Source organism: Pan paniscus, chromosome 2 (assembly GCF_029289425.2).
Source record: "Pan paniscus chromosome 2, NHGRI_mPanPan1-v2.0_pri, whole genome shotgun sequence".
Lineage (NCBI taxonomy): Eukaryota > Metazoa > Chordata > Mammalia > Primates > Hominidae > Pan > Pan paniscus.
Window position 1 is genome coordinate 48,247,535 of NC_085926.1, and position 24,473 is coordinate 48,272,007.

Genomic DNA, 24,473 nt, shown 5'->3' on the forward strand with positions numbered 1-24,473 from the left:
ATTGCACCACTGCACTCCAGCCTGGGTGACAAAGCAAGACTCTGTCTCAAAAAAAAATTTTTGTTTCTTTAATCTTAATAAGTGTTTTATGTAATTTTAAGTAAAATGTACACAAATGAAGAAATAGAAAATGAATTTACTATTTAGTAGTAAATCACAAATTTGTTAAAACAAATACATCTAACCATCTTATGTCATTTCATATGGGTATAAATAACATTTTTAAATGTTGGAAGTTATTCTCTTATAGGAAATAATGATCATATGGAAGCTAGTTTTGTGTCTGGCAGATAGTAGTTGCATAACAGCTTGTATTTTTTTTTTTTTTTTTTCACTACCAAACCTACCTTTGGAAGATGAACCAGTCCTTGAAGCCCAGCTCCCAATCCAGGCTTTTTCCTTTCTGCCTCATTAACCTTGTCCAGTCAGGTCTTTGACAGTCATTAAGTCATTAAAGCTGTGATTTCTCCTTCTCCTGGGAGTCTATATTGTTTCTGTTGAGCCGGCCAGAAGGGAACTGAGATCTCTTTATGTGAAAAACCCTGAAAGGGAGAATCCTGTGACACACATGAGCATTCTCAGTACAAGCATGTAAAACATCCGTGAACCGTTATACAGTCTGCAGTGGGAGCCACAACAGGACTCTGGATTGGCTCAAAAGCCCCACTTGGCTGGGCACAGTGGCTCACATCTGTAATTCCAGCACTTTGGGAGGCCAAGGTGGGCGGATCACTTGAGGTCAGGAGTTCGAGACCAGCCTGGCCAACATAGTGAAACCCCATCTCTACCAGCTGATCTGTTCCCAAGCAAAGAAGAGAGACTACCAAATATATGATGTTGGTAACAATAGCATGCCTATCTTATAGATGAGCAAATAAAAACAAATGTAGATAACTTGGCCATGTTCACACAGCTAATAAGTAATGGTACTTGGCTATAGCCTGGGATTCTGGAAACATCTGGAGTCTGGGTCTGAGAGGTTGTTCTGTTCAATTCCTTGCCCCCAGGCAGCCTGGTTCTTCAAATTCCTCTGGTCTCCTAAAATCTGACTAATTCTGGCCGGGTGTGGTGGCTCATGCCTGTAATCCCAGCACTTTGGAAGGCTGATGTGGGTCGATCACCTGAGATCAGGAGTTCGAGACCAGCCTGGCCAACATGGTGAAACCCTATCTCTACTAAAAATACAAAAATTAGCCAGGCGAGGTGGCTGGCACCTGTAATCCCAGCTACTCAGGAGGCTGAGGCAGGAGAATCACTACTCAGGAGGCAGAGGTTGCAGTGAGCCGAGATCACGCCACTGCACTCCAGCCTTGGTGACAGAGCAAGACTCTGTCTCAAAAAAAAAAAAAAAAAATTCGAATTCTGATACAAGCAAGATTTAGGTGTCTGCTACACCAGACCTATCTCCAGAGACCTCTCAGGTGAGGATTACAACGTGGCCTATTGACATTTTCCAAGCTGGAAACCTCTATGATAAGGCACTGCAGAAATAGTACCTGGTAAACATTTGTACTTCTTATCCCTGGAACATTGGATCCTTCCAGCTTAGAATTCCTTGTTAGTGGGGACAGAGTGGGGAGATGTTTCTACCAAAGAGCACAGGCAGTGTCTGCTAAACTAATGTTGTTACTAACTTGGTCATTCTGGCTTTCCCATGATGGTAGGCTGGCAGGAAAAGGGAGGAGCCATTATACTTACGTAGGTCATTGACCCTGATTATCATGCATTGGTGATGTTGCTACTCAAGTATATCTGAACCCAGGAGGTTCTGTGAATGCTTCCATACCCAGGCATAACCATCAGTGGGCACTTGCAGCAATCACAGCTCTCAGGGTAAGTCAGCTAAGGGATCTGACCTCTTGGAAGTGAAAGTCTGTTTTCCCAGTAGGTAAGCATCTTCAACCTGTAAAGGTTGGCTCTGGGGGCAGGAACTATAATATGGTTGATAAAGGAGGGAGGTAATAAGAATCAATTATGGCTTCAGGCCCAGTTGTAATGGTGGGAAATGTTATCTTTTCCACTAATCCACTTATATTGAGTCTTAAGTAGAGATTGCGGCTCACTAGGTTCTTGCCTGACTCTCTGATATGCTGAGCTACATGCAGAGCTGGCGCATGGGCAGACCCAAACACAGGCAGGGGAGGATGGCACTGAACAACTTTTATGCTCCATCTCACGTCCTCTTGGCCCACATTCCTACCCTGACCATAGCTGCACTCAGGTGAAATCAAAGACCTCCTCACTGTTTCTCTCATGCTCCTTCTAGGAGCTTCTCTGCTGATGCAGTGTGGGAAGCCTGCAAGAGCCCCTCAGCCTTTCTGGCATATGCAAGTCTGGGACTGCAAATGGGTTAGGTCTCCCTGGAAAATCACTGACAACGGATGATGAAACCAATGGACAAACAACCAGCCTCCTAGGCTTTGGTGGGAGACAAGAGGACCACCAACTAGATTGAAGCCCATTGTCCACAGTGGTAACCAGCTCAATACCCTATGCTTGGAATGGCCTTCCCTTCTCCTTTCTTTTACTCTCTTAGTGTCCTGATGCCTGTTTTCTGAGACCCCTTCCTAAAATAAACTACTTGCACACAAGTCGCCATCTCATGCTCTGCTTTTGGGAGGCCCTGAAGCGTAGTGTATTAGTCTGTTCTCATGCTGCTAGTAAAGCATACCTGAGACTGGGCAATTTATAAAGAAAAGAAGTTGAATTGACTCACAGTTCACATGGCTGGGGAGGCCTCACAATCATGGCTGAAGGCAAATGAGGAGCAAAGTCATGTCTTACATGGTGGCAGGCAAGAGAGCTTGCGTAGGGGGAATTCCGTTTATAAAACCATCAGGTCTTATGAGATTTACTTACTGTCACAAGAATAGCACAGGAAAGACCCAACCCAAGATTCAATTACCTCCCACCAGGTTCCTCCCACAACATGTAGGAATTATGGGAGCTACAATTCAAGATGAGATTTGGGTGGGGACACAGCCAAACCATATCACATAGACACAAGAGCTATTGAGACAAGTGTAAGCCTGTGACTCCTGGGACCACTAAACCAGAGGAAGAGCTCTCGCCTGAATTATAATTTGTGTTGGGAGGGTTCCCTTTCAAATTTATATTCTGTGGGAACTCATAATCTCAGTTGTCTTCTTACTCTCCTGTATCCTCTGTTCCTCTCTTTTGGCAAAGAACTAGAGCCTATAAATCAATTTATATTTTACCAGTCCTTCAAAATGTCCATAAGCTGCCAAATTTCCCTAAACTTGACATATTTCTCCTTAAGTCATAATCAAACTTAACAGTCTATACTCATTGTCTTTGTTTCCTTAAATCCAAGTTCTCCATTTTCTTGCAATTTTTCACTTACAGGATCATCTAAAATTTGTGGGTGAGGTTTCTTTACATTGGAAATTTGTAGGGAAACCCCACCTGGAACATCCAAAGATGGGAAAGAGTTGGGGGTCAGAGCCATGGATAAGATACGAACGTCCCAGATTGAGACTATGTAGGAAAAACATGTCTAGTGTCTGGGAAGAGATGTTATTTTGAGAGAGAAAAAAGCCACTCAACTGTGGTTGCACTGCCAGAGACCCGGTTACCACCCAGTCATCCATAGCACAGAAAGTCCCCCACTTACAGTGGTTTGACTTCCATTTTTCAACTTTATGATGGTATGAAAATTATAGTACTCAGTAGAAACTGTACTTAGAATTTTGAATTTTGATCTTTTCCCAGGCTAGCAACATGCAATGTGATACTCTCATGATGCTGGGCAGTGGCAGTGAGCCATAGCTCCCAGGCAGCCACACGTTACAAGGGTAAACGATGGACGCTACAGTTCACTGTGCTGCCCGATAATTTTGCCCAACCATAGACTAGTATTTTGTTTGTTTGTTTGCTTTTGTGGCAGTGTCTCACTCTGTCACTCAGGCTGGAGTGCAGTGGTGCAATCTTGGCTCACTGCAACCTTCTCCAGGGCTGAAGCAATCCTCCCACCTCAGCCTCCCAAGTAGCTGGGACTACAGGAACGTGCCGCCACACCCAGCTTATATATATATTTTTGGTAGAGACAGGGTTTCACCATGTTGCCCAGGCTGGTCTCGAACTCCTGGCCTCAAGTGATCTGCCCATCTCAGCCTCCCGAAGTGCTGGGATTATAGGCATGAGCCACCGTGCCTGGCCTAATGTAAGTGTTCTAAGCACGTTTAGGTAGGTGAGGCTAAGCTATGATGTCCAGTAGTTTAGGTGTATTAAATGCATTTTTGTCTTATAGTATTTTCAATTTAAGATGGGTTTATCCGGATGTAACCTCATTGTTAAGCTGAGGAGCATCTGTATTACCTTTGTAGGGACAGGCAAACCTACAGGAAACCTAAAATACCAGTCTTGGCTCACAGTTCCCAGTCCCATGAGTTACAAATCTTCAATGGCTAACCAGAAGACAAACCAACACAAACTACCTGCTTCTGTAAAATGCTCTAAGAGGGATGGGAGGAGCTATCTTCTCTCCCAGGACCTAAAATGAGAAGTATGAAGCCTTAGGAAGACACTGACATCCCCATTTATAATGGGAAAACTTTGAATCACAGCGGTTTATAAATGACTGAAATGCTTTTCAGAGAGATTATATCTTACCCTTCTCACTCCCAACGCCAGAATTCTCTGACTCAATTGCATGAGAATTCTGGCCTCTACTTTTGGGGGTGGGGGAACTGTTGGAATTTCTCAATTTTAATCATTCTTGGTTTGACTCAAGCCTCCAGCCCCAGCTCTCTTGAGCTGCACACCCTCCCTGCCTTACCCTGCCCTCTGCCCCTTTGGAAATTCTCCTTAGTCCCTGGCTTCTCACTCTGAGAGACTCAGGCAATCCTAGGCCTCTAATCCCATATTGTAGCTGTGCACGCTATTGAGCTGGGCTTTCCATTTTAGCAGTCAAGGGCCTATTGTATTTTAATTTTTTAGAAATAGGGTTTCGCTCTGTCACCCAGAGTTCAGGGGCATGATCATAGCTCACTATAGCCTAAAACTCCTGGGCTCAAGCAATCCTCCTACTTCAGCCTCCTGAGTAGCTAGGACTACAGGTATACACCACTACACCTGGCTAATTTTTTTTTTTTTTTTTGGTAGAGACAGGGTCTCACTATGTTGCCCAGGTTGATCTCAAACTGCTGGCCTTGAGTGTCCTTTTGCTTCAGCCTCCCAAAGCACTGGGTTTACAGGTGTGAGCCACGGCACCCAGCCTAAAGAACCTATTTTATTAGGGGATTTGATGACTCAAAGTCTCCCTTTCTGCTAGTCTAATATTACAGTCAATCTTATAAAACAGCAATGGTATGCTTTGGCTATGGTGCTGTGGCTGTGGTCTACATTCCCTGGGGTCGGGGGTAAGAGTAACAAAATACTCTACTGGGGTACTGCTGTAACAAAATACCTGAAACTGGATAATTTACAAAGAACAACAGAAATTTCTTTCTTTTCTGGGTTTTTTTTTCCCCTTTTTTTTCTTTTTTAAAGACAGGGTCTTGCTATGTTACTCAGGCTGGCCTTAAACTCCAGGCAGGGCTCAAGCAATCATCTTGTCTCAGCCTCATGAGTAGCTGGGATTCCAGGCATGTGCCACTGTACCAAGCAGAAATTTCTTTTCTCACAGTTCTGGAACTGGGAAGTCCAAGATCAGGGCTCCTGCCCCTGGACCTGAACCTGGATCTTTGGCTTTGATGTTGGACCTTGTGTGTGGATATGAACTTTGAACCTGCACCTTGGAACTAAACCTCTGACTTGGATTTTTTCTGCATTTTGGAACTCACCTTAGACCTGAACCTTGGTCATGAAATGGATCTGAATCATTCTTGGGTCTTGGACATGGGACTTGGACCTCCATGTGTATCTTGGACTTAGGACCATGATCTGGACCTTGTAAATTGACTTGGACTTTGGACTTGGACCTTGGACTAGAATTTGTCCATGGCTGTGGACCTCGTCTTTGGATCTGGATCTGGATCTGGACCTGGTCTTGGATGTTGGACCTAGATGCAGGCCTTGATTTGATTTGGAACATGGACTTGGTCCTTGCACATGGCCCAACACCCGCGTCTTTGGAACTGCATCTTGGACCTTGGATCTGAAATTTAAACAGGGAGGTGACCTTCATTTCTTGTATTTGACTTTATAACTGGAAATTCAATCTCTACCTGGATCTTGGACCTGGATCTCAGACCTTGCTTTTTATTGGGCCATGGATCTTATACTTTAAACATGGAAATTGTACCTAGATTTGGACCTTTGACTTGGACCTGGATCTGGACCCAGGGATAAGATTTGGACCTCACTTGCAAATTTTGGTAATGAAATTTTCCTTTGCTCCTGTAGTCCTTGGACCTAGGCTTCAGTCATGGATTTAGACCTTAGACGTGACCATCAGACCTTAGAGTTGAACCTAAATTCCTGGTCCCCAGTCCTATAACTCAGAATGATTATGCATAACCTTGGACCTAGAACTTAGATCTGGATCTTAGAGCTGATACTTAACCTAGTACTGGATATTTAACCTTGGACTTCAGACATGGATTTAATCTGGGCCTTGGGATGATTTAAGATCTAGAAGTGGACCTAGAATTAGACCTTGGACTTATGTGCCTGGGCCTGGACTTTGGAAGTGGACTTTGGGCCTTGTAACTCAACCTTGAATATGAGCCTCAAATGTAGACTGTGGGCCAGACGCAGTGGCTCACACCTGTAATCCCAGCACTTTGGGTGGAAAGCTGAGGCAGGTGGATCACTTGAGCTCAGGAATTCAAGACCAGCCTGGGGAACATGGTGAAAACCTGGCTCTACAAAAAATAAAAAAATTAGCCAGGCTTGGTGGCATGCACCTGTAGTTCCAGGTACTCAGGAGGGTGAGGCAGGAGGTTCACTTGGGCCCAGGAGGCAGAGGTTGCAGTCAGCTGAGCTTGTACCGCTGCACTCCAGCCTGGAGGACAGAGTGAGACTCTGTCTCAAGAAAAAAAAATAAAAAATAAATAAATAAGAGAAAATACAGCATGTTTGTAAGATCTGTCTCTTGATGATCCAAGAAAGACAGGAAATAATTGCCAGAGTAATGCCTTGAGTAGGTGGGAGGAGACAGGATCTTCTGCACAGATTGGGGTAACTTTAAATAGGAACTTGGAAGGTTTGCCCATTGTTCATCCTAACAAGAAGGAAGCAGAGTACATAAGCACAGATGGAGATAGGTGGCTCAATGTGGTCTTGGGAGTCTGAAAAGTTTCTCTTCTGGCTGTTTTTGTTACTTTCCTGAAATAGGAAGTGAGGTTAACAGCTGGAGAGTGAGGAAGGGGGAGGAGGTGTTGGAGGTTTGAAGAGAAAGGAGAATACATGAATATATCTAGGAAAGTGGAGGAGTGGACGGTCTAGGAAGACGTGGGAGACATAAGACAGGGATGTAGAAGGGACTATGACTTAAGAGTAAGATTTACTGATTTAAGATTTTCTTTTTTAGCTTAAAAGTTAGAGCGTGGTGGCTCATGCCTGTAATCCTAGCACTTTGAGAGGCCGAGATGGGTGAATCGCTTGAGCCCAGGAGTTCAAGACTAGCCTGGGCAACATGGCAAAACTCCATCTCTACAAAAAATACAAAAATTCGTCCAGCATAATGGAGCATGCCTGTAGTCCCAGCTACTTGGGAGGCTCAGGTGGGAAGATCACCTGAGTCGGGGAGGTGGCAGTGAGCAGAGATCACGCCACTGCATTCCAGCCTAGGTGACACAGTGAGACCCTGTCTCAAAAAAAAAAAGAAAAAAAAAAAAGAATTTAGAGATGGAGGAATTCTAATAACGTCAAAGATTAGAGTATGGATACTATTCATTACCGTTAATAAAGGAGCAATATGCCTGGTACTGTGCTGGGTGACAGGGATACAGGCATGAAGAAAACAGCCTTTGCACTAATGAAATTTGTTCTCCCTTTAGAAAGCCAGATTTTAAACAAATAAGCTATGAGGCTGGTCTGAAGGTAGTGAGTTATCTCAATTGTTCACAGTTAGTTACAGGTTGAATGCCTTGTTCTACTCTTTCCCCTTTCTCACTGCTGCACTTGACCAGTCTTTAAAAAAAAAAAGATAGGAATCATGACTTAATTACAATGGTGGTACATGTTATGAAGAGCATGATACACTGCACGACAGAGTAAATTACTAGGAGAACCTAGTTGGACTGCAGGATGTAGGAAGGCCTTCCTATGGAAAGTACATTTAAGTTGGGACCTAAAGGAGAAACAGGAATGAGCCAGGCAGGAAGTAGGGGGACCTCATGGGTAAAGACCCTAGCAGGTAGAGAACGTCCATCAAGCTCCAGCACTAGGAGTGGGTGAGTGGTGAGAGAGGACACTGAAGAGTGCTGTGGGGGAGTGCCGGTCTTTATTCAGTGTGCAGTGGAGAGTTTTAAATGGGGGTGACCTGAAGAGATGGACATTTCAAAATTTTTTTTTTTTTTTGAGACGGAGTTTCGCTCTTGTTGCCCAGGCTGGAGTGCAATGGCGTGATCTCAGCTCACCGCAACCTCCGTCTCCTGGGTTCAAGCAATTCTTCTGCCTCAGCCTCCCGAGTAGCTGGGATTATAGGCAGGCACCACCATGCCCAGTTAATTTTGTATTTTTAGTAGAGACAGGGTTTCACCATGTTGGTCAGGCTGGTCTCAAACTCCCGACTTCAGGTGATCTGCCCTGCCCACCTCGGCCTCCCAAAGTGCCAGGATTACAGGCGTGAGCCACCACACCCCGCCTAAAAAATAACACTTTTTTAATGTGTGTGGAAAGGTGGATTGAGGGAGGGGGTGGATGGTGAGAGTGGAAGAGACAAGTTGGGAGGCTTGAGATCCAGTAAGAGATGAAGGTCGCTTAGGCCAGGATGGAGCAGTGGATGTGGAGAGCTGCAGACACACCAGAGAATGATTTCAGACGTGGGTGCAAGACTCGGTGTTTCCTTCCCTCTTTTCTCCTGGCTGCTCCTCCCTTACAGCTCCCGCCTGAGCTCACAGATGCCCCACACCTAGTCTTCATCTGAAAACCTGTGAGAAAAGATGATTAAGTCTAAATTTTGGAGTGGCTACACAGCAATACTGTAGCAATAGGTAACTAGTGTGCACAGCTAAAGATGGGGGAAAACCAACACATGTTCACGATTGTTCAATGTGAAATTAATTGTAATAGCAAAATTTTGGAGACCATTTAAATGCCTGTTACTGAACAGATTATGGTATGCCCACACATGGAATATTACACAGCTGTAAAACACAGAATAAAGAAGACTGTTATGAGCTTATATGAAGTGACTTCTAGATTATATTTCAGGGTTAAAGAAAAGACAAAATGCAAAGGAGTATCATGAAGTATGTTATCTTTTGTGTGAGGAGGAAGGGGAAACACATTTTTTCAAAAATAAATGTAAGAAGAGTAAACCAGAAACAAATACAATGGTTTTTTTTTTTTTTTTTTGAGACAGGATCTCGCTGTCACCCAGGCTGGAGAGCAGTGGCACAATCACGGCTCACTGCAGCCTCCACTTTCCAGGCTCAAGTGATCCTCCTGCCTCACCCTCCCAAGTAGCTGGGACTACAGGCATGTGCCACCATTTTTATTTTATTTTAAATTTTATTTTATTAAAATTAAAAAAAAAATTTTTTTTACCTGAACTACACAGATGTAAAAAATTATTTTATTTTTCTAAAAAGATGCAACAAATTATTTCTTACTGTAAATGACAATTTATAATTGTATAAATTTATGGGTTACAAAATGATGTCATAATCTGTGGATACAATGTAGAATAATTAAATCGAGCTAGTTAACATATCCATCACTTCAAATACTTAGCATTTTGTAGTGAGAACATTTGAAATTTACTCTTAGCAATTTTGAAATGTATAATACTCTACTAACTATATTCACCACACTGTGCAACAGACCTCAAAAAAATTATAAAATGGATTCTTCCTGTCGGAGATTTTGTACCCTTTGACCATCATTTAAATTTTTTAAATGCAACAAAATATCAATTTCAAAACAGCATGAAAAATTGAGTGTGTTTAACCATACTCAGCTGATAACAGGGCAAATGAATTGAACAGAATAACATTCTATTCCATGTTTAATGAACTGGCAACAAGAGAAAGTTGGTGGAAGAAAGGCAGAGGAACTTGGGCAAGAATTAGAACCAAGGGGCTCCATAATCATCTGACATCAGTTCCCATGTTATATCTATGGTTAGAAATGTACATGATAGGAACTCCAAGAATCTTAGGATTCTTCTTTTAAGGTCCCAGGTTCGTGGCTACAACACTTATGCTGAGTTACTCTCTGTGCTAAGCAGTCATCTGCATAGATTCCTTCCTGTGCGTGGTAATTTGGTAATCGTTCAAATTTTGGATCCTTGGCAATCCTTTAAGCCACTTGATACTTCGCCCCAATTTCTCAGTTTCGGCCATTACACAGTTACACAAGGGATACACTTGGCATATAGACAGTTCATCACTGATTGCAGTATGTCTCATTTGGCTCCAATAGAAAAGTTGGTAACGCTGGAATCAAACAGGATGTGGTAAGGTGGACCCAGCTGTGTAATATATTGGAAAAATAAGCAGGAAGGGTATTGGGGAACTTTTCTTTCCTTCAGCATGCTGGGATATTTCTTTTCTTTTTAGGTCTTTATCATTTTCTTTAAGCCTGTGATATCAGAGACTAAGCATTCGCTTCATGGTCGCAGACTTCCTTGTTTTCTTTTGCTCTCACATGCTTATGTCATACTCTTATTTTTTTAAGACAGGGTCTCACTGTCACCCAGGCTGGAGTGTGTGCAGTGGCTCAAACTGCACTGAAGTCTCAATCTCTCAGGCTCAAGCAATCCTCCCACTTTGCCTCCCAAGTAGCTGGGACACAAGCATGCACCACCACACCCAGCTAAGTTTTTTATTTTTATTTTTGTAGACACAGGGGTCTCACCATGTTGCCCAGGCTGGTCTCAAACTCCTGGACTTCAGTGATCCTCCCCCCTCAGCCTCCCAAAGTGTTGGAATTACAGGAATGAGCCACTGCACCCAGCCTATTTTTAGTTTTTATAGAGACAGGGTCTCACTATGTTGCCCAGGCTACAATTGGTTTGCTATAGGCAATAGTTTGTTTTGTTTTGTTTTGTTTTGAGACGGAGTCTCGCTCTTTCACCCAGGCTGGAGTGCAGTAGCACTACCTTGGCTCACTGCAAACTCCACCTCCTGGGTTCAAGCAATTCTTCTGCCTCAGCCTCCCAAGTAGCTGGGACTACAGGCATGTGCCACCACGCCCAGCTAATTTTTGTATTTTTAGAAGAGACGGGGTTTCACCGTGTTAGCCAGGATGGTCTCGATCTCCTGACCTTGTGATCCGCCCGCCTCGGCCTCCCAAAGTGCTGGGATTACAGGCGTGAGCCACCACACCTGGCCATCTAAACTTAATTATCTCCCAAATGTCCCATTTCCAAATATCATCACATTGGGGGTTAGGGCTTCAACATATGAATTTTAGGGGAATATAATTCAGTCCATAGCACTTTGTCTTTTGGTGGACCTGGGTGCTGGGTGTGGTCATTACTATTGGAGTGTCATTGCTCTCACATCAGTGCAAAGGACTATACATACAAAAACATATTTACATCTATCTCTATAGACTGAAATACACGAGTTCACACTGATATCTCCAATTCGACACCACAGGGTTTATTCTAGTTTTCTCCCTTTCCATATTTGTGGGAGCCAGGTTTTTATGAGACAATTTTATTGGGAGATAATTCTGTGTCTCTTGTGGGTGTCTTAATTGTCAGATTTTGTACGCTTTGACCACCATTTAAATTTTTTAAATGCAACAAAATATCAATTTTGTTGATACTTTGTGGGCTGAGATGTTGACAGATTTTGTTCCAGACTATTTCAAGGATTTTTTTTTTTTTGAGATGGAGTTTCACTCTTGTTGCCCAGGCTGGAGTGCAACGGCGTGATCTTGGCTCACCACAACCTCCGCCTCCTGGGTTCAAGCGATTCTCCTGCCTCAGCCTCCCGAGTAGCTGGATTACAGGCATGCACCACCACGCTTGGCTAATTTTTGCATTTTTAGTAGAGACGGGATTTCTCCATGTTGGTCAGGCTGGTCTGGAACTCCCAACCTCAGGTGATCCGCCCGCCTCAGCCTCCCAAAGTGCTAGGATTATAGGTGTGCCACTGTGCCCAGGTATTTCAAGGATTTTTGTACAGCAAATGGCCTTAGAAGACAGAGATAGTATCTCCCTAAGATTGTGGTTCCTTAGCCGTCATGCAAACCTGCTGTGTGTAACACTTTCCTGGGCCTGCCAGTATTGCCCTGTGGGACTTGGAGGGCAAGGGAGACCAAGGCTAACACACTGCCTGCTGTGCCCTGAGCAGTAGTCTCTGCCCAAGTAATCCTGTGTGTGTTTTCTGCCAGCATTCATGAAGCTGGCTCCCTAACACAAGAAGTTGTTGAAAGTTCTACTCAGCTTCTTAGCTGCCTCTTCCAGAATCAGCAGGTGCCCTTATGGGAAAAGTAGCTCTAAGTCCCAGGCTCACTTCTCTTGAGTTTCCTTCGTGTCCTGAATTTTGGTTCTACATTGCCAGCTGATGCTTTCAGATAGATGCTGTTTATATTTTGCACAGCTTTTCCAGTTGTTCTCTATGTTCAGTGGGTCCAAATTTCCTGGTCTACCATTAGTGAAAGTGGCAGATGGTGAAGGCAATTTTCAACTCAAAGGTTTCAAGGCCACCAAAAAGAGAAATACACATGTACTGAGAAAGAAAAGTCAAGACCTGTCATAAGAAGTGTCATAGGTTTCTTAGGTCACGCATACAAAACTGACCCATATATTCCTGAAAATGAACAGACTGTCTAGTGCCCCAGACCCCTGCTATGGATACCCTATTTGACCTTCAGGCTTAGTTCCAAAGCCAGCTATATCTTTTATAAAAGCCTTTCCACCCTATCTCCTTCACCTCCTCACCCAGCCAAAGGAAACCTTCTTTCCTCTTTTCTCCCACAGGACTTTATACCTCTGTTAGGGCACTTCTCCATCTCTGCCACATGTTATAGCTGGCTGACCACCCAAATTCATAATTAGCAACTTGAGGACCCAATCATGTCTTAACCATCTTTGCATTTTTCAGTATGTCTTGAATAGAGAATTTATGAAAATAAATGTTTGCATAAGCTGATAAAGGAGATGAAGAAAAACACACAGAAGGAGAAAACCAAGGGTGTGGGATCAGAAAATCCAAGAGAAGAGAGTGTTTCTGGAGAATGAAGCAATAACTGAATGCTGCTGAGAAGTCAGAATGATGAAGCCTGAAAAGTTTCCCCTAAATGTGGCAGCATAAAGGATTCAGGAGAACACTGACTTTTATAGAGGAAGACAGGTCAAATGTTGTTTGGAGTCACTGCATTTTTTAGGCAAGTCAATTAGACAAGCTTCTTTTTTTTTTTTTTTTTGAGATAGAATCTCGCTCTGTCGCCCAGGCTGGAGTGCAATGGCACGATCTCGGCTCACTGCACCCTCTGCCTCCCAGGTTCAAGCAATTCTCCTGCCTCAGCCTCTGAGTAGCTGGGATTACAGGCATGCACCACCATGCCTGGCTAATTGTTGTATTTTTAGTAGAGATGGGGTTTCACCATGTTGGTCAGGCTGGTCTCGAACTCCTGACCTTGTGATCCGCCCGCCTCGGCCTCCCAAAGTGCTGGGATTATAGGCGTGAGCCACCGTGCCCGGCCTGGCAAGCTTCTTCTTGAAGAAGGATGAACAGTTCTCAGCAAAGAGGAGTCATCATTCTTCTGAACCACCATAAACATTCCAGAGAAGAGGTAGATAGAAGGCTAGATTCTGGAGGATGTGCTGTGGTGAGCTAGGCCCTCAGGCAGGTGGTGGTGCCCAGCAGAAATGGCACTGTAAGCCCAGGCTTCCCTGGTCCTAGGAGAATGTTTTAGACTAGATGTCTAGGAGAAGTCTGGGCACTACCACTGTCTTCATAGACCTGCATCAGGCTGGTCCTAGGCCTCCTGTTCCAGCTACATAGTGGACACCTCCCTCTGGGCTATAGCACACAGGGCCACAGCGCAACTGGGGCTCTTCCTCCTCATACCAGCGCTGTTCACTGAAGTCAGGGAAGAAGGCTGCAATCTCTCTGCTGGCTGAAACCACAGAGTCTGTAAGGGGAGATAAGACAGAGAAGGGGTTCTCACATGGTAGAAGCAAGAGGCAGTCATAATCAGGTTCAGAATCCTGAGCCTCTACTCTGCCTGCCCCTTCAGTCCTGGGGCATGTAAAGAAAGTCCACAGGCCACATCTGCCAACATGGCTACAAAGACCAGAAACACAAATGGAAGAAAGCTCACTGGAGGGACCTGGCTGTCAACTCTACCACACAGCCTGCCCGCTAACCCCAAAATATCCTATGGCTATGGACAGGGGACTCACCCGAACCATGGGTGGTGTTGCGGGTGTCAGTGAGGCCGAAACTCCCACGGATAGAATCTGGGGCCACATGGCGTGCTCGGAACACTCTGGTGGGTCCCATGAGCGTCCTCCAGAGCTGGATGGCATCCTTGTGGGCAAGGATGTAGGCTCGGATTGGCCCGCTGTGAACAAAACAAGCACATGTAAAGAACCTGGCCATCTAGACTAGGAGGGTGTGCTGTGAGAAGGGCCTGAATAAAAACACACTCTACGTTCTGAGAGTTTTCCTGCCTTTCCAGCTGAGTACCAATGCTGCTTCAAATAGGTGATGCAGGGCCCCTGCTGGTGTACATCAAGCCTGCAGAGATCAGCAGGGTGGCTATGCAGCATTCAATGGGACTCTTCTAACCACCAGAGGACAGGTGCCTAACAGGTCAGCATCGGCTCAGTGACAGCCCCAAACCCGTGTTTCTTCAGATTTGACATGTTTACAACTTTATTTTTTGAGATGGAGTCTCACTCTGTTGCCCAGGCTAGAGTACAATGGTTCAATCTCGGCTCACTGCAACCTCTGCTTCCTGAATTCAAGTGATTCTCCTGCCTCAGCTTCCCGAGTAGTTGGGATTACAGGCACCCGCCACCATGCCTGGCTAATTTTTTGTTGTTGTTGTTGTTTTTGAGACGAAGTTTCACTCTTGTTGCCCAGGCTAGAGTGCAGTGCCACGATCTTGGCTCACTTCAACCTCCACCTCCCAGGTTCAAGCGATTCTCCTGCCTCAGCCTCCCGAGTAGCTGGGATTACAGGCACCTGCCACCATGCCGGGCTAATTTTTTGTATTTTTAGTAGTGACGGTGTTTCACCATGTTGGCCAGGCTGGTCTCAAACTCCTGACCTCAAGTGATCCACCCGCCTCAGCCTCCCAAAGTGCTGGGATTACAGGCATGAGCCACCGTGCCTGGCCTGATTACAACTTTAAAGAATGGCAGTGAAATGAACAAATCCATTTAGGGGCAGGGGAGATTAGCCTCAGTGGATAAAGATGCTGGAACCAAATTAGAAGTACCTGGCCATGAACTCCACCAGCCTCTGATAGAAAAAACGCCCTGCAAAGAGAGAGGACCTTCATCAAGATACCTTCATCCTGGTGCCCAAGGCAACTTTCTGTACTTCTACCTCCTTACCTAGAATAATAAAAATTGTTTCAGAGAAAAGAACAAGGACCTTGGAGTCTGACAAACCTGGGTCTGAATCCAGGGTCTGCCACTTACAACCTGCGTAGTTTTGGGTAAATCATTAACCTCCTAAACTTGGCTTCCTAATCTGCGTACGAGGGATATAACAACACCTACTTTTTAGGGTTGTTGGGAAAATTGAATGAAAAAATGAGCATTAGGACAATGTCTGATGGTAAACATTCATTCACTATATGTTAACTACTGATATTATCAAGACATAAAACTAAGTTTCTGGTTGGGACTACAAGGTAGAACCCTCCTTGGGAAAAGATGGATAATCATGAAAAGTGTGTGTTTTAAACCAAGATTTCAGAAAACTGGCTGCAACTGTACACGGTTGGTAGGTCAGAGAGCCTGCCATTGTGTTCCAGGTAAAATCTCTCTTACGGCCTCTTGGGATTGAGGCACCTTCCATTCAGAGGACTACTGATCCTACCTTCATGCTCTCGGTAAAACCTCTGGCAATCTTCCTTTCTCCACAGTAGTTCTCTCATTCGTACAATCAGGAACTTGTTGCTTAGAATCTGCTGGTGAACAGCCTGAATAAAGACCATCCCCAAAATAAAAATCAATCAGGAGACTGAAACTGACCAAAAGAAACCATGAGGACCACTTGTTGCTCAGGACCTGAGGGTTTGTCCCATTGAAGGGTGAGAAGACGAGGTGGGGTGAGGTCAAGACCTTCAGTCACACAGCCAGAGTGTGCGCCTTGGGTGAAAGGGGATAGGATGCGCTGTCTCTGCTCTTCCATACCTATAACCCCTTGAGCTCAAGACCACAGGACCCACCACTCAGACCACCATAAAAGTCTTTTTAGTGGTCCTGCCTTGGGTTTCTCTCACTCCCTCCAAACCATCACACTTGATAGATGAGAAACTCTATAATTTACACGTCACACTCTGGTCAGAAGGTGTTAAGTAGTTCCTGTTATTCAAGGAATGAAGTACAACCACTTTAGCCCAGTGCTCAAGGTTATACTTTCCTTACTCTGTACCAATTCTCTAGTCTCACCATCGCAGGCTGCCTGCGGCCCTCAGACCCATCACATGCATTCCTGCCTCAGCGTCTCCCTTCTGTGCAACACCTGTCCTTCTCCTGGCACCAACCAAAGTTTACCATTCCTTTGAGGCCCAGCTGAGTCCTGCCACTTCCAGGCCCCCATTCCTGACTGCTTAGATCTTCCTCTGCACCATAGTGGGCTTACTTAGCAGTGCTACTCAGTTAGTATTTATCAAACTATGGTACACAGAATGTGAAAATGACCCCGAGCCCCACCAAGGTTTCCCACCCTAATCTCCAGGACTGTGAATGTGATGCAATATGATTATGTTACATTACATAACAACAGGGATTTTGAGGGAAATTAAGGTTACTAATCAGTTGATTCTGCTGTAATCAAAAGGGAGATTATCCAGGTGGGCCTAATTAATCACATGAGCCCTGTGGGATTAGAATTGTGAAGGCTTCTCAATGCCAGGCATTTTCTCTGGCTAGAGGCTGAAGAAGTCAGAGAGATTCAAAGCATGAGAAGGATTCAATGCACTGCAGCTGTCTTGAAGACAGACTGGGCTATGTGATGAGGGATGTGAGTGGTATCTAGAAACTGAAAGGAGTTCCTGCCTGAAGGCCAACAGGGAAATGGCAGCCTCAGTCCTACCATCATAAGAAATCAACTCTGCCAACAACCTGAATGAGTCTGGAAGTGAATTCTTCCCCCAGACCCTCCAGATAAGGACCTGGTCAGCCAATACCTTGACTTTGGCCTTGTGAGACCTTAAGCAAACAACTCAGCCAAGCCTACTGGACCTCTAAACTATTGAACTGTGAAATAACAAATGAGTGTTGTTTTAAGCTCTCAAGTCTGGAGTAATGTGTTATGTAGCAATAGAAACTAACAAATACACATTGTCTTGATATTTGGTTCTATTATTGCTTTGGGTCCTTTCTTACATTTTAGGTCTGCCTCAAGTCTCCAATGGATTCTTAGTCTCCTTAGGTCAGAGTTCATGGCTTCTAGCTTTGCCTCCACAGCATCCAGCACAAGTCTGTGTTGTCAGTCACCATAAATGGCCCAATGGCACCTGAAGCAGTAGCAATTCCCAGGGCATGCGGTAGAGACTTAGGATTCATTCTTACCTCCAGAATCAGTGGATGGGCGACTGCGTCAGGCTTGATCAGGGCTAGAGTGAGCTGGAGAGCCTGAGGGCTTCGCAAGATTGAGGCCATCTCACTCCTGCCATTAGAGAGCTGTATTAGGAACCCTTCAGGACGGCACTCCCAGCCTTCCCTACATTGGAGCCATGCAGCCTTGCAAGCCAATGAGTGCTCTCACTCCTGACACTCATAAAGAACCTGACAGTTTCATCTTAAGGCCATATACATTATTTTAATTGCCCATTTGGGCTCATGGGATCAAGGGAGGGGAGTTGTAGAGGGAGCATTCAAGTTCCCCCGTGGAGTATACAACCTAGTGCAACTGTAAGCCTATGAGGGAATTACCCATTAAAAGAAACTCAAGTTTAAATACTACCTGTCTCTGCCAATATCCCTTCCTAACTTCCTTTTGTATTTTACAGAGGATTTACAATTTATACTCCTAAACAGCCTATCCACAAGGCCTATTCATAATGATGAATTCATCTCTTAAAATCTTCCATCCCATAGTGCTCTCCTATCAAATCTAGAATTGGAAGATTGATGGACAGCAACTGAGGTGCTACCAGGATACCAAAAAGTCTGCTGGATAAACACCATCTCTATTCTAATATTATGGAGAGATCAGGATCTCCTGTGCCCAAATCAAACCTGTTAATACACTCAGCTGTCCTCAGTGGTAACCCTGAGGTCAACACACAACTCCAACATCAGGAACAAGTCATAACCATTTTGCATCTGAAACAGTGCCTGACACAAAGGTGCTTGATCAATTTGATTTACTAAATAAACCTATATAGTCTTATTTCTATTCATCTTTGTATTCCTAATGTCTAGCATGGTGTAAGAGCTCAATATTGTAGAAATGATATAATGGACATAAAAGCATTTTATAAACTGGACTAAGGGAATTTTGAGGTCTTTTCCAATTGTGAAATCCGAGTTATACGTGAGAAATTTATCACCTCTGCAGGAGTAAAGACTTTGTCTCAAAATCTTATCTCAATATTATCTCTCATTTGGCCATGTGTAGTGGCTCACACCTGTAATATCAGTACTTGAGGCCAGGAGTTTGACCTGGGCAACAAAGCAAGACCCTGACTCTACTACATATGTGTGTATGTGTGTGTGTGTATATATATATAATATATATGTGTGTATATATATAAAATCATTTGTCGACAAATACAGAGAAGGCTTCCATTAACATAGGCAGGGACAGAGTCTAGACAACATTCTCATTTATCTTATCCTAAAAACTGTCAATCATGTTAAAGGTGGTATTAGAATCTGGCCCAAGCAAAGAAACTGCCATGGTCTCTCCTATTCATGTCCTTTCTACAGCTTTCAACCTGATTTTCCACTCAAACCATAAAGCCACACCCAACTCTAACCAGTACAAGATCAGCTAACCCACTCTCCCTAATGCCACAGGCGGTAACACGTCATTTTCAGCAACTGTCTACAGAGACATCCATGACACCTCCCCTCCCTCACTCTTCATATCCACACGATCACCAACTTCTGGCAATTTTCCCTACCTAATATATCTCAAAACCCATACCATTCTCCCATCCTCAACTGCTACCACCATAACTCTAAGACATCATCATTCCCCTCTGGACATCTTGACAGCCTCCTCTTTGGTCTCCCAGTTTCTGTCCTGCCAACCTCTACAATCTCCACACAGCAGCCAAAGTGAACCACACATGAAAATCTAATCATGTGGTTCCCCTCCTTAACCCTTTAAAGGGCACCCTGTTCTTAGAATAAAAACCAAAATCCTTATCACGGCCTCCCAGGCTCTGCATGATCTTGTGGTTCCCCACGTACCTCTCTAGCCTCATCTGGAACCCCACACTCCGTAAGTTTCTCTAGCTCCAACCTCATGGGCCTTTCAGTTTTGAAAGACTTTCTGGCTTGACAGCCTTTGTGTGAGTAGTTTTCGCAGTCCTGAATGTGCTTTCTCTGGTTGCCTCCTGCCCACCTTACTGATCTTAGCTCACTTCCCGTTACACTTTCTCACAGCTCCTTGCAAGTTCCCTTCAGTTCCGTCTTCACCACCAGAAGGTGTAAGCAGTACCTAGCACACAGCTGGCTCTTAACAGTATCTGAATGAACCAACGAATGCACCTCATCCAGCCATTCCAAGGCCAGGCTGCTAGGGGTTCTCGTGGCAAGAACACGCGGCCTGTAGGGAGGACATGGTTCCTTTACTAACGCAGCTAAGTTGTGGCTGTCTTGACTCTTGGTTTACAACAAACTGACAAGTCGAGAATCCTGTTAGACTTAAAGGTGACTCCATGAGAATTAAAAATTTTAGGCAGGGCGCGGTGTCTCACGCCTGTAATCCCAGCACTTTGAAAGACCGAGGCGGGCGGATCACGAAGTCAGGAGATCAAGACCATCCTGGCCAACATGGTGAAAGCCCGTCTCTACTAAAAATACAAAAAAATTAGCCAGGCGTAACGGCGCGCGCCTACAGTCACAGCTACTAGGGAGGCTGAGGCAGGAGCATTGCTTGAACTCTGGAGGCGGAGGCTGCCGTGAGCCGAGATCGCGCCACTGCACTCCAGCCTGGAGACAGAACCAGACTCCGTCTCCAAAACAAAAAAAAAAGTAAAGCTGTCGGTACACTGCCCCCCCCCCCAGCACTCGAGGGGGCCACCACTCGCTTCCTGGAGGGCGGCGGCCCAGCCCTGGTCCACCCACGCGCGGCCGGGACCTGCGCCCCTACCCCTGTGGCCACGCCCTCCAGCCCCCCGGGCTCACGGCCTCAACTCTCGACCCAGCCCCCTACTTCTCTAGGCCTGCAACCGCGCAGCCCTCACCCCTCGTACCCGGGGCCTAAGCCCACCCCAGATTCTGGGTCATTCGGAGCCCCAGTGCAGCAGAAGTCCGGCTGCGGGTTCACCTTGTCCTCCGGCACAGGGCCCGGCCACCAGGCGCCACGCTGGATAGCCTGCGGCCCTCGCGGGGTCCTTCAGGCGCTCCCTGGGCAGCCCTGCTCGGGGTCCTAGTCCGGTTGCGCCGCGGCGTGGGGCGAGGTATGAGTTGCCCTGGAGGGTGGCGGGTTTTCCAGGCGCATGCATTTGCCGCGGACGGGACGAGAGGATGAAGCCGTTCTGGGCGCCGGAACTCGCTTGTGGGAACCGCCCCTCGGAAGCCGGCCTGGGCGCCCTCGGCGGGAGGGAGTGCTGGGCCGGGTGCTGGCGCAGCGCTACGCAGGGTGGCGGAACCCAGAGGACCGGACGGGCTCGTTCAGGGTGGCGGCCCGGCAGGGGCGATGCCCGCCAGCAGAGACACCGATGGAAACCTTGCCCAGTTATTTTCTTTGCCTAGGGTAGTTCCTGGAACATGGTTGATGCCCAGTATTTGTCAAAAGTACGCGGAGGGCAAAGAACTTAAGCGCTCGATAGCGAAGGCACAGGCCCTTCAAAGTCTTTTGAGCTCTGAGCGATACATTAGCATGAAGGATCGTAGCTAATATGGGGGTTGATGAAGGAGGATCCTTGGCTGGAGCCCAGGTGTGCATAGGGCATGAGGAAAGCAAGTCATAACGGCCTTTCACGTGTCATTAGGAATCTGGGCAGCAGGGTGTGGTTTGGGTTACTCTGGAGTCTATTGAAGCAGCCCAGGGTGAGGAGATGAGAACTGGGGGTATTCCTGGTGTGTACTGTGATGTATGGAGAGGATGGGGACAGGGAGAATGGATCGGGGGTCAACTGTGGCAGGTGACCAGAAACTTGGTGACAGATTGAATAAAGATGGTTAAAAAAAAAAAAAAAAAGTGTTTTGGTTTCTTGGGGTTTTTTTTTTTTTTTTTTTGAGGGAAATCACTGAGAATGAGAAGAATGAAAATAAACGATAACTGTCATCAATGTAAAGACTTACTTGCACATTTAACTGACTTCAGTGTCTGCCTACACAGGTATTGCCCTCTTGGACGGTTTATCCCCAACTCATGGCTTCTGTCTCTGCAGCAATAAGAAGCCACTTCCCAATAGTTTCCTGATACCCAGTCACCTTTGGGAACTTCTGAGGAAAGTTCTTCCAGTCTCTCCGCAGACCCTTGCATCTCTTCTCTTTTTGTTTAGACCCTTGATCACCACCCGCTATTCTAACCTTAACTCCTCTGCTACTCAGTTCCAATCCTAACCCAAGCCCTAGTCCCTAAATTTATAATCCTTTAATCCTAGACCTGGTCTCTAGATCCTGAGCCCTTGATGCTTATTTTCTAACCTCCTAATCCCAACCTCAAATCCCTAAACCTCAACCCATGAATTCTGACCTCTGATTCTCAAACCCCAGGCCCCCAACCCTGACTCCAAAAATGACAACCCGTTACTTCTCCCTACACGGAATCACTGACGGAGTTGTAGCAACTGAATCTGCAGTAGGCCAAAGGACCCAGTGAGTTAGCCAGCAAACTACTCTAAATAAAAGATATGGTGGATAACAGCAAGCCTAAACAAATCTTCCTCAAAGATGAGCAACACAAGTCCCAGTCATTATGACAATACCTCTGTATCTCAACAAAGGGGCTTAAATCAGCAAGTCATCCCAGCCCCTGAAGGAAGAGAACAGTCCTTGTAAGTTGCAAAGCTCTCAGAGGACATGGGTGGCTCAGTAAAGCCCCTGTTCTAGGACACAGCAAAAGAAGCAACACAATAACCACCATGGCCCAGTAGATGAGGGCCACAGCCAGCATCGCCACCCCTGAGTCTGCCTTCCCAGTATGATCATCAGGACTTCAGAAGTCCCAGCAAACCAGTTAAACAGAAGACAAGAACCTTATGTGAAACCAAATTCCAGACAACTGATATAGATGGCATTCCAGAATCTGCAGCATTCCAGCATGCAACAAACTGCAATAAGTGACACAGATCTCTCCCCGACAGACACCTTATGAGAAGCAAGGGGGAAAAAATGCTCCAATAAAATGGAATCCCAGAATCTCTTCACCATCCCACCCTCAAACCCCTCCCCATTGCCAGGATGCTATGGCATAAGAGGCAAAGGACAATTCACAGTAGTAATAAAAAACATTTACTAAACACTTAGAAACAGTACTGACCAGGTGCCTCATTCAATGCTACGCTTATGTGAATTCTGTATGTATACTGTACTTAGATACAATTTTTTAAAAATTGATACTGCTAAAGCCTTGCTTAGATGGAAATTTGTAGCCTAAAATACATATATTAGAAAAGAAGAAAGACTGGAAATTCAGTAAGCCTCCATCTCAACAAGTTAGAAAAAGAGGAACAGAGCCTCAGAAACCTGTGACACATCATCAAGCATATAATTTGTTATTATTATTTATTATTATTATTTTGAGACAGAGTCTCGCTCTGTTGCCCAGGCTGGAGTGCAATGGCGTGATCTTGGCTCACTGCAATCTCTGCCTCCCGAGTTCAAGCGATTCTCCTGCCTCAGCCTCCCAAGTAGCTGGGATTACAGGCACCTGCCACCACGCCTGGCTGATTTTTGTATTTTCAGTAGAGATGGGGTTTCACCATGCTGGCCAGGCTGGTCTTGAACTCCTGACCTCAGGCGATGGATCACCCGCCTCGGCCTCCCAAAGTGCTGGAATTACAGGCATGAGCCACTGCGCCTGGCTGTTATTATTTATTATTAACTATTGCTTTATGCAATTGTCTTTTAAATCATATAGGAGAATAAAAGATTTACAAACAAAACCATATATTTATACTGTCTTTAACTGTGTAGTTACCTCTACCAGTTCTCTTTATTTCCCCTTGTGGATTTAAGTGTCCTTTCGCTTCAGCCTAAAGTATTCCCTTTAGTATTTCCTGCAGGGTGGATCTGCTGGAGACAAATTATTTCGATTTTTATTAGTTTTGTTGGTCATCTTACTTTCTCCTTCATTTCTTTTTTTTTCTTTTCTTTTCTTTTTTTCTTTCTTTTTTTTTTTTTTGAGATGGAGTTTTGCTCTTGTTGCCCACACTGGAGTGCAATGGTGCAATCTTGGCTCACTGCAACCTCTGCCTCCTAGGTTCAAGCAATTCTCCTGCCTCAGCCTCCCAAGCAGCTGGGATTACGGGCATGCAACACCACACCCAGCTAATTTTGTAATTATATTTAGTAGAGAGGGTTTCATTGTGTTGGCCAGGCTGGTCTTGAACTTCTGACCTCAGATGATCCACCCCCCTCAGCCTCCCTAAGTGCTGGGATTACAGGAGTGAGTCACCACTCTTCTTCATTTCTCAAGGATTTTCTTTATGGATATAGAATTCTTGGCTGATGTTTTTTTTCTGTTAGCACTTTGAATATGTTATCCTACTGCTTTCTGGCCTCCGTGATTTCTGACGAGAAACTAGATGTTAATCTTACTGAGGATCATTTGTACTTAATGATTTGCTTCTCTTTTGCTGCTTTCAAAATTCTCTCTTGGTCTTTGGCTTTTGACAGAGATTATGATGTGTATAGGTGTGGATTTCTTTGAGTTTGTCCTACTTGGAGTTTGCTGAGTTGCTTGGATGCATATGTTAACATTCTTTGAAAAATTTGAGATATTTTCAGCCATTATTTCTTCAAATATCTTTCTGCCCTTTTCTTTCTTCCTTCTCCTTCCTGGACTACCATT

At 45.2% G+C, this 24,473-nt stretch overlaps 1 protein-coding gene and 1 pseudogene across 8 annotated transcripts; both read right to left on the reverse strand.

Moving 5' to 3' along the window:
- Window positions 1-9,684: 9,684 nt before the first annotated feature.
- On the reverse strand, window positions 9,685-10,745 carry LOC130541324 (rRNA-processing protein FCF1 homolog; annotated as a pseudogene).
- NME6 (NME/NM23 nucleoside diphosphate kinase 6) lies at window positions 9,685-23,205 on the reverse strand. 8 transcript variants are annotated; one of them, XM_008971736.6, is made up of 6 exons: window positions 20,778-23,205; window positions 17,846-17,942; window positions 16,146-16,248; window positions 15,538-15,577; window positions 14,495-14,655; window positions 9,685-14,223 (listed from the first exon to the last, which is right to left on the reverse strand). In XM_008971736.6, exons 2-6 carry the CDS (start codon window positions 17,933-17,935, stop codon window positions 14,057-14,059), a joined length of 561 nt encoding a protein of 186 aa, XP_008969984.1. In that variant the 5' UTR covers window positions 17,936-17,942; window positions 20,778-23,205; the 3' UTR covers window positions 9,685-14,056. The 8 variants fall into 8 exon arrangements, with proteins under 8 accessions (XP_008969984.1, XP_003818471.1, XP_003818472.1 ...); XM_003818423.8 differs by having other exon boundaries at window positions 20,721-23,205; XM_003818424.8 differs by having other exon boundaries at window positions 20,704-23,205.
- Between the last annotated feature and the right edge of the window lie 1,268 nt (window positions 23,206-24,473).

Bases quoted from the DNA above. Each gene is read 5' to 3' on its own strand.
- NME6 (XM_003818423.8), bottom strand. The intron at 15,578-16,145 runs GTAGGATCAGTA...CTCTCTTTGCAG, and splicing joins GTTTTACCGAGAGCATGAAG to GGCGTTTTTTCTATCAGAGG. The intron at 14,224-14,494 runs GTGAGTCCCCTG...CTCCCCTTACAG, and splicing joins CAACACCACCCATGGTTCGG to ACTCTGTGGTTTCAGCCAGC.